General features: G+C 30.4%; 1 protein-coding gene across 1 annotated transcript in view; it reads right to left on the reverse strand.

The window, feature by feature from the left end:
* The window catches only part of HELRODRAFT_156367 (hypothetical protein), a gene marked incomplete at both ends in the record, with an annotated part of 14,577 nt that extends 6,189 nt beyond the window's left edge, over positions 1–8,388 (reverse strand). Inside the window, 15 exons of the mRNA XM_009013476.1 lie at positions 639–843; positions 1,542–1,688; positions 2,324–2,462; positions 2,539–2,657; position 2,748; positions 3,954–4,008; positions 4,090–4,279; positions 4,878–5,027; positions 5,456–5,596; positions 5,648–5,803; positions 5,977–6,087; positions 6,740–6,824; positions 7,566–7,642; positions 7,716–7,865; positions 8,221–8,388. Of these exons, the coding sequence (XP_009011724.1) occupies positions 639–843; positions 1,542–1,688; positions 2,324–2,462; positions 2,539–2,657; position 2,748; positions 3,954–4,008; positions 4,090–4,279; positions 4,878–5,027; positions 5,456–5,596; positions 5,648–5,803; positions 5,977–6,087; positions 6,740–6,824; positions 7,566–7,642; positions 7,716–7,865; positions 8,221–8,388 (1,894 nt within the window). The remainder of the gene's footprint in view (positions 1–638; positions 844–1,541; positions 1,689–2,323; positions 2,463–2,538; positions 2,658–2,747; positions 2,749–3,953; positions 4,009–4,089; positions 4,280–4,877; positions 5,028–5,455; positions 5,597–5,647; positions 5,804–5,976; positions 6,088–6,739; positions 6,825–7,565; positions 7,643–7,715; positions 7,866–8,220) is intronic.
* Between the last annotated feature and the right edge of the window lie 2,370 nt (positions 8,389–10,758).

The following is a 10,758-nucleotide window of genomic DNA, read 5'->3' on the forward strand; positions in this document are numbered from 1 at the left end:
GAGCCAGGACGAATTGACGTTGAAGTAAATTGGCTGGGGAATTACAAAGAGCGAAAATGACAATATCTACATACACCACAAACACACCCACACATACATACATTTACACACCTTTGAAAAATTTCTACAGAACTTTTAGCGTTATTAAGGTTTTTATTGTTACTTTTCACGATTCTAGATGAAAAAAAAATAATACTTGCAACTTGCAACCTAGGCACTTGCACCTACTCAGAAAGAGAAGTGCTTGTATATATTACAGTATATATCTCACAATCGCCACCCAAAATAACCAGAATATAATAGTAATATTATGCAACCTTGAAGAGACATTTTGTGCTTCAGCAAGCATTTTGTTTGTTTTTGAGAGATTCGAAGAAGCTGTGCTGTGTAGTAACTTGCACTCCTTCAATTCATTAATTTTCAATAAAATACATTCTGATTGCTGTCTTGAGCCTGTTAGAACAATTTTATCAATTTTTTTTACCAACACAGATCGTCACAGTGACACCAATTTGAATGACGTCGTCATGTAATTAGAAATATACCAAAACTTAAGGCTAATACTTCTAATTTCTAAATATTAATGTTCTAGCAAATGTTTATCAGCAACAATAAAAACAATGAAATAAAAATCTTACCTCCTGATGCAATACCAGCAGGATCGAAAGAGTCGCCAGCCAGTGTGACTGACCTCATCATGATATCTTCATCGAAGGTCACTCTTTTGGCTGACTCCATGTCGGTGCAGATAAAACTTGTTCCAAAAACATACGCCATAGCTGCTTCCAGTTCATTTTCATATTCCACCAGTGAAAGGGCAGTTCTTACATTCTCTTTTCCAACCTATGAAACAAATCAACAGTATGAATATCAACAATAAATAGTTCAGAACAGTTTATAAACCAAGCCAATCAATGTAATGACCTTAAATTTACTACTTCCCCAAAATGTGTTAGTTCCTTTTTTATACCACCTTTCTTAGCGTTCAAATTAAGCTTGTTTCTAATTTTTCTTATAATAGCCAGTATCAGACTGTAACTGGAATCTTACCTTAATACCTTAATGGCTCTCCACTATTTCCTTCTTTAAAGGTATGGAGCCTCTGTCTTCATGGCCTGTCAATTCAATGAGTTTCTAACGTAGCTGCTCAACCATTCCCCGACCCCATGCAACGCGACCACCAGATGGCAAAAAGTACCGACACCATGCACTACCTGACCCAACATCTTCCAGTTTTTTCAGTAGTTTGTTCATCAATTTTTGATAGGCTAACATTTATTTTACAAGATGCTTTGTGAGTTCATTTCTCAAACTTACTGCAAAGATGCGAGTTGCATAATGAATTCATCTCCTCGATACATTTGAACATGGTCATGTATTCATTTAAAACTTGGTTCGCCTACATATAATTTCTCACATCATACACATTTGTTCTCATTTGACTTTTGTTTCCTACCTACAGACTGTTCATCATGCTTCAACTAATAAATACTGACCTTGAATAAAGGAAAGAATTACAGTTCATAAAATGAAACATGTACCAGACATTCGGCCCTCCTAAGAACGTCAGCGGATATTTTAGAACCAGCAATTTTGTTAAGAGGAATGAAGGTGACTCTTCTTTTCAACTGTCCTTTGTCCAGTAACTTCTTGCTGGTCTGTTCTGTGTCAACAACTATATGATACAACTGTCGGGTATTGCAAAAAAATAACAACAACATTATTCATGGTATTATTAGATAATTAACTACATAGATATTTTCATCAATAACCTCAACAATTCTATACATTAATTTATGCTAAGCCAGCCAACAATAGTAATGGCATGCTTGGTAGAAGAAAGTGTCCAGAGCGATATAAACACAAAAAATATTCATCACGTGTTCGGATTTGAAATGCATTCAAATAAAACTAAACAGAATTAAATAAATCTTAGTTGACAATTTTTGCAACACCGATAGAAATAAAGGATAGAAATAAGAGATTGAGTATAACAACAAAACAACGACAGGAATATGAACGTTATAGTCCAGTAACAAAGGCAATAAAAAAATTTGGCAGTTACAAAATTTTAAATCATAAAAAGCTTTACAATGGACAAGTATCTGAGAAATGTATTAACTAAAAACACGAGTTTTGCCATGATTAAAGTAGAAATTTACACTTCAAAGACATTGAAGATAATGAATATTTTACCAAATTTAAAATTATTAAATAAGCTTATGTTTAGCAACACAATGTGAAGATGAAAAATTTTTAACTTTTAAAAACTCATAAACTATTATTATCAGGTGACAAATGATATAGAATTTTATTATAAGACCTTTCCACCAGCCACAACTTCAAGAGCAGTCGCATATTTTTGATCCTTCACATTCATCAACATTGCCACCGGACCCTTCACCGAAGTTCTATTGAAATTTGATTCCGGATCGTGATAATCAAACGACAGCTGATGAAATCTGTTATCAATAAAAACAAAAAATGTAAAGAAAGACTTATGGAGAAATAAATCTGTGACTACGAGTTTACAAATACCTTGCTTCAAGGCTGTTAATCCGTTCACTGATTCGCATCACTTCCATTTCAAGTCTTCTATGTTCTGCTCCCAACTTTTCCTCTAAACCATCTTCATAATTCAATTTTTTCAACTCAACCTGTAATCAATTTGTTGATCATTATATAATGGATGAATAAATACACAAATAACTCATATTTTAATCTACAATGCTAGAGTTAGGTCCAACCCTTAATTCCAAATTTTCAATTTTTATATTGCAACATTTTGAAAAACACAAGCTATATAAAAGCTACTATAATAACCATTGTAAAACAGTTAACAAAGCGATATATTTTTGGTATATTAGCATGTCATATATTGGATCAGATATCCTTCTCATGATATTACACGGACGACCTTTAACTTTTTGAAAATGAAGTTGGTCACAAAGCATGTTTGGCGGTACAAAATACCAATACTATAGATTGACTCCATAGCTTTCTTGAATAGAAGCAGATTTAGAACATGAACAAAACCGATTTTCAACATTTCATTTTAAAACAAGATGAAACAAATTCAGCTTCTAACTGCTTTAGATGTTTCATCTCCTACAAAAACATCCAACCCCAACCTTATGATTTGTAAAGAAGAACAAGAATTAGAGTGATAAAACTTGATCAAGCACAAATATGGACTGAAAACAGAAATGCAGATCAAGATGGCAAACAAACAGTTGACAAAGTTGAGACAAACGAAAAAAACAAATCCAAAAAAAATCTAAAATTAGAAAGACCAACCAACCAACCTCTAATCCTGCTACAATTGTCTTCAATTTATTGAGAGCAGCTTCGTCAGCTGTGTAGGCTAATTGGTTCTGTCTTACGGCAGTCGATCGTTTTGCCAGCTCATCTTTGCTGTGCTTCAATCTAAGTGATTTTCAATGGAAGTTTAACCTCACAATAGTGATTCAACATGATGAATAGTGGGTAAAATCAGTGCTTCATTATGAAATGCACTTTATAAATCAACTCAAATGAAAACAACAATAGAAAGTAAGAAGAGTTTATTGTGCGTAAACAAAAAAATTAACAAATTTTAGACCAGCAGATGGATTTGAGACAAAAAAAATTTAGCAAGTGACGCAATGTGAAATAATTTTTAAATTATTTACTTTTATATAAAAATAAAAAAGTTGAAATCAATCGAATTTTATATTGAAGAATAAACAAGTCTATCAGGCAGTTGCTACCCAGCCTAGAGCTATTCCCACAGAAACAAGGGACATAAAAAATATGTTAGTGTATGTTTGTATGCATATACATGTGTATAAATATTTACCATTAGCTTTTCAATAAAATAAACTTTAGTCACACAGCAATTAATTTAATTTCTATTTTCTCTGTACATATTAAAAGCAAGAATAAATAAAAAGTTATATAAAATTAAAACAAACCTTATCTTTGTCTCTTCTAACATTGTTTCTATGTTACTGATGTTAACCTTGCAACCTGTTTGTGTGCACAATGGCCGATTTGATGAGATTTTAAATCTAAATGACCAAAACAAGATAAGAGATTTCAAAAGCAAACTTCTTAGCTGTTCGTTGACAGTGGCATCTTTACCATTGTCAACACCTGCCAATCCCACTTTAACAGCTTTCAGGTGGTCAATGGCGCTCTTATGTGAATTCTTTAATGCCTCGTTCTTCTCTTTTAGAACATTTAATTCAAACTCCAGTTTTGTGACAGCTTCCTTTTTTAACTTCAAACTCGTCTTATCCTATTTAGTAAAAAAAATTGGACAATTTTATTTAATAGTAATTACGACAGCTATGACTTATATTTCAAAATTTCCACATTACAATAATCTACACCATATTGAAATAATGATTTACCATTAGTTTCTCAATAAAAACACTATAATCAATCAGACAACAATTAACCATGTTAATCTAATAAACCCAAGATGAAACTTTTGTTTAGTATATGATCAATAATTACATTGAATGCAATCCAATCGCTTCTATGGCACAGCCCCTTTTTAAAAAACCAGCAAAGAAAAAAACGTCACAAATTTTTTCAACCGAACATAAACTGCTAAAAGTTAGGAAGTGGGCTACAGACTATACTGCTCAATGATAAATACTTCTAACCTAATTGTAACAAGCAGCAATGATGGGGAGTATTATTGAATTGGATTTAAATAATGTTATAATCAAAGATAAGTAATAAAAATTGAATGTAATTTACATACATATATATATATATAAAGATTTTGTACAACATCATCTACTGTATGAGCTTTTGCAAAGGAGTATTTAATTATGCTGACTTTGTTACAAAGCCAAGACACCTACAACTGAACAAACAAAACTTACTGCATGTTGCTGTCGTTTGAGTTTTTCGAGTTTGTTGGTTTCAGACGTGAGTTGATTCTTACTTGCATTGAGATGACTGCTGTTGATGGTCAGTGCATTTTTTGCCTCTTCATGAGCCTTTTGCAGCGTACTCAACAAGCCGCCGGCTTCCTACATAATTAACAATCAATCTCTTCAATTTATAAAGGTGAAAGGTCAATTACACTCTTCCAAAGTTCAGAGGAATACATACTAAACGACGCATTACACACGAGGCATGTTATAGGCGGGAATAATTTTGTCATATTCGAACCTGGTAAATGCGAAACAACACCAGGCGACCTTAACCACTGGGCCATCACGCCGCCCCTCATTATATACAGCTACTTCTCCAATATGTTCGATGGAGCTTTTCAACATTTGAGAAATATGCGACACATGTGTGTGTATGTGCGTTTTGAAGTGGGTACGTGCAAAACAAGCCATGGACGCAAGTTCAATGTATTTAGAATTCCTTCCCATTTGGACCGCAGATAAATACATGCCAATAATAAATAAATATCTGTAATGGAAAAAATTTCATCAATAAATTACATCACCTCATCTCTCTTTTTTTCCAAAGAAGCTATAACTGTGGACAACAATTTCAAACTTTCATCTCCGCAAGCAACCTCCTTCTTCGAATCATTCAAAGTCTTTAAGAGCTGCAAATGGTCTTCCACTGATTTTTTGCTAAGTTCCTTTGAAATATTAATAAAAATATAAATTATTTCAAAAATTAAATAAAGTACAACAAAATCTGAACATGCCTCTGCCCCAAAAAACTTGTATGCTATGTGGAATTTATTTAAATGTTCCAATTGACGAATAATTTTTTGATATTCCAGATATGATGCCTTCTCTTCCTTTAATTTCAGAACTTTAGGATTTATTTCTTCATTTAAATTCTGTTAAAAATAAATATCTTAACAATTAGCATTATAATATTCTTAAAATCTTATGCATTATTTAGTGTTTTGAAGGGTTTTGATGTACAATATGTAGAATATTTATAAATGAAATAAAATAATAAATCTTAAAAAAATATATAATAAATTAAACAAGTGAGTTTAATATTAACGGTATCAATTTCCAAAAGATGGACGTTCTTCTTCTCCATGACCTTACTGGCTTCGTCCCTCTTGTTGTCATACAACTTGGTGCCCGTCGCTTCTTCTATCATTGACAAAATCTGTTCACATTGCAGTGGCATATTGTTTGTTCACCATAACTAATTATAAAGAATTTGAAAAATCAAATGACAGATTTTCAAAAGCAAATCCTCAGCCAAATCTTTTCTTCTAGCTGAGCACTTGTTTAATATGCATCTATAAATTGTCATAAGATCTGTCTGGAGGTTTAACTCAATTTGAAAAGGGGATGATTCTGTTTTTAAAATTATGCCATGATATTTAACATCAGCATGACTTTTTGTCATTTCAACATATTGTAACATTTTGCCAATAATTCTACCAACATTTTTTCTATTTCACCATGTTTTATATTATTTAATGTTTTCTCTGTTATGGTCAACTTTTGCATTCTGGTCTAGTTTTCTTTATGTTTATTTATATTGCTATTTGGTAATCAACGAAAATCTTTAGCAGAGTAATTGCTATTTCAAGCAGCTTTTTAAAAATTAGATTGATTTGTATTTTGTTTACAGACATGAAAACATGCTAGAACAGAACCTACCTAAACTTGCAAACACTTTATACAACTGGTACATGTTAAAAAGAACAATAATAAAAATAACTTGAATGAATTCAAAATAAATGATGCTACGCAAATGGGGCAGATCTGATAACATACTAGAACTGCACGCACAACAACACAAAACGCACCTCCTCAGGCTTCATGTTGAGAACTTTTGTGATCCTACCTTGCATGATGAGGAAGTGAGGATTGTTAACATTCAGCTGTACTGATCTGAAAAATTTATGTAGAGGATTAGAGTTTATAGATTTTTTTTATTTAAATATTGTTAGGCGAAAGGTGAAAATATTTCATCTTCAAATTATAAAAAAATTTATTGTAAAGAAAATTAGGAATATGTCAGTTTGATAAAAACTATTTTTTTTTTCCAATTTTTCATTACTATATCCTATCCATCCAGTCTCTCAAATAAGCACGTGCTTCCAGCAGCCACATTTTATTACCTACAGATCTTTAACTGCACAAACTGTCTTATAGTAGGGTGCACCACTTTATCAGTTTTCTTTAGAACCTGTGAACCTTTAGAACAGTTTTCCCAACTAACTTTTTAAAAAATATTGCCAAAAAATTTCTAGAAAATTAATTAACTAAACAACTGTTTTGTCAATAAGCATCTGATGTTCCAACTGTTGACAACAAATGAACAGCAACCTACACAGTGAAATAGTAGATCAAGTTGACACATTACCATCTTTTCAACTCTATTTATAGATTATGTTGACAGCTTGCTAATAAGTATACAACTTGCAAATCTGCGGTTCCTTAAATTTTATATAGTACAATCGAAGACAAATAGCGAAGATAACAAATATAACAAAATAACAATAATTATTTATGAAGCGTAATTTTACCATTCAAGCGATTATAATACTTCTTTGAATGTATTAAGCTTATATTAAAAATTTATCTATGTTTCAACCAATAACTATTGATAAATTAAAACATGTTACCAACTTGAACAGATCATGAACTCTGTTGTTGTTTGCAATAAGTCCATTTATGAGATACTTGTTTCGATTGCCAATTGATATCTAGAATGTAAAAAAATTTAAGTAAATCTGTACCAAGTATTAAGAAAAATTAGAAATAGTAGAAGGAAGCAACCTGTCTTGTTATAGTTATTTCATCATAATGTCTATATCCGTATGGTGATTGAGGTTTATTAGTGTTATCAAACACTATGCTCACCGTGGCCTTAGTTATGCCTCCCTGTCCATTTTTATAAACTAGCTCATTCAGATTCACAGCACGAACCTTGAAAAATTTATAAATCAACATTAATACATAACATTTTATATTATTGAATCAAATGAATCACTAGTAACAGCCAGCACTGATCAGAATTGATTTATTTAGCAACAAATCTCTTTTTCAAATTAACCATCTATTAATCATCAATAGCCATTGACTTATCAAGCACTAATGAGCCATCTTCAGCTCATGCTGCAAACATTTTTATCAACTTAATCCATATTCATTCACAATTAGCCATTTCAGGTTCTTTTGTACAATGAAATAGGATAAAAGAGAGCAAAAGGCATATAACACAAAACAAAAATTTATAATCCTAAAACAAAATAGAAATTATTCAATGTGGAGAGATACAAACATTGCTTAGATTTGTTATTCCCAATAAGAAGCAAATTCCATCCAATATGTTTGATTTCCCACTGCCGTTGAGACCAGTTATAGCATTGAACAATGGATCAAAACCATTTATCTCGGTCCTCTGTGCATATGATTTGAAACCATCCAACACAATTGATTTAATCCACATACTTCAAAATCAAACCTGTTTGAAAAAATATTTGATTGTTACACAAAATCATTAATAAATAATTATAATTATAACTGTCCTAATGAGTTGTCCAATGTCATTTCATTTGAAATACAATTGTGGTACCACAAGTTTAGAATTTTGTCATACACAAAATAATTAGAGTATTAGAACAAGGTTGGAATAAAAGAAGAAAATAAAAATTACTACCAAATAATTCAAAACTTATAAAAAAATAGGATGAGAACATTTTAAAATGACAATAAATTTTGTAAAATTTCAAACTTAAGTTAAGTGAATAATTGTTGGACAGATTAAAAGAATTGTATTGGTTATGAATTCATTATAAAATCTATGATGGATTGTTTTAGTTTAGTTTAGAGATCATTGTTGTATAATGTATATATATAATCAAGGATGAGTACTATGAATTCAGTCTTTCTATTCTAGTTTCCTGCATTGTCAAATTGTTAACAGTAGCTGCTCACAACTTATAAAAACTGTTAAAAATTGCAAATTTTCTAATTATTGAATTGTTTTTTTATATAAAATTGAATTTTGAAAATATATTATTATAATTATGCTGCAATATTATTGATTGAAAATTGAATTGAGCCATGTATTTGTCTTGTGTATGAAATCTGAATCTGAAAGAATTAGCAATTCTAATTACTAGCAATTCAATTGTTCAACTGGGAGTTTTGTTCATAAATTATTCATAATCATTATTTTCTTATTTTACAGCTGTTATAAAAACAAGAAGAAAAAATTGTGTTGTGTTTGATTTTAAATCGTTCTTCTCACGTCTTGTGGCGAATACAATGCTCAAAGTTCACTTAACATTGAGCGCCACTCTTAACATGGTGCAAGTTGAAAGTAAAAATAATTCTTTCAAGATTCGTTTTCTCGGTGACTATAAATGCTAAAATAATAAATTTAGTATTATTTTAATCAGCAAATTTTGCTTTATAACAAAAAGTAGTTTATATACAAAAAAAAATTTTTTAAATCGTGGGACCTGGGCTAGGTATTTTAATTTATTCATGGGATATTAAAAAAATAGATTTAAATTTCATTATGATGAAATACTCCGATATCTAACCTCTATAACCAATCGACACGAACAAAATTAGAGAACGGACTTCAAATAAAAAATTATTAAACATTCAAAATTGGAATTTCAACAAAACTGGCGCGTGAACACCAGTTTCCTGAAAGTGATTTTTAAATTTCATGATCAACGACGTATAAATATAAAGTGCCGAAAGACTTTTGAGTTGAAATGGAGAAATTTAAGAAGTTAAAGAAATCATTAACGAATGATGCACATGCAAATTTAAAAACACGTGTTTTAACTTAAAAAAATTTTGATTTTATTTGATCGAATAAATGTTAGCGAACGAATTTCGTTGAAGAAATTCTGTCTGTTTTTAAATCATTTAAAAAATATTCTGACAGTAAATATTTTGTTATTTTACATCAATCGACACAATATTGTATGCATAAATAAATATTATATATATTTATTCATCGCAAAATTATAGTTAACACGCTGTATCAAAATTAATTTACTAAATGACAATTTTACAACAGTTGTTAAAACCATGTCTTGGTTTTAATTTATTTAAAAAATATTCTGACAGTAAATATTTTATTATTTTACATCAATCGACGCAATACTGTATGCTTAAAAGATTATCTAATATAATTATTCATCGCAAAATTATAGTTAAGACATTGTATGAAAATATATTTACTAAATGACAATTTTACAACAGTTGTTAAAACCGTGTCTCGGTTTTAATTTATTTGAAAAATATTCTGACAGTAAATAATTTGTTATTTTACACCAATCGACACGATATTGTATGCTTAAAAAATTATTAGATACATTTATTTATCGCAAAATTATAGTTAATACACTGTATAAAATTATATTTACTAAATGACAATTTTAAAACAGTTGTTAAAACCGTGTCTCGGTTTGAATTTATTTGAAAAATATTCTGACAGTAAATATTTTGTTATTTTACACCAATCAACACCATATTGTATGTTTATAAAATAATCAAATATATTTATTCATCGCAAAATTATAGTTAATACGCTGTATCAAAATATATTTACTAAATGACAATTTTAATACAGTTGTTAAAACCGTGTCTATTACATGACCACAAACTTCACCTACCACTTGAACACCGATTTCACCTACCATCTGACCACCAGCTTCACTTACCACCTGTCCACCGATTTTATTTACCACTTGACCACCAACTTTATCCACACCTTGACCACATTACAACACAACACAATACAACAAAACAGTATACGTTACATGCAAAACACGTTATATAATATTACAATCCC

Source organism: Helobdella robusta, assembly GCF_000326865.2.
Source record: "Helobdella robusta unplaced genomic scaffold HELROscaffold_12, whole genome shotgun sequence".
Taxonomy (NCBI): Eukaryota; Metazoa; Annelida; class Clitellata; order Rhynchobdellida; family Glossiphoniidae; genus Helobdella; species Helobdella robusta.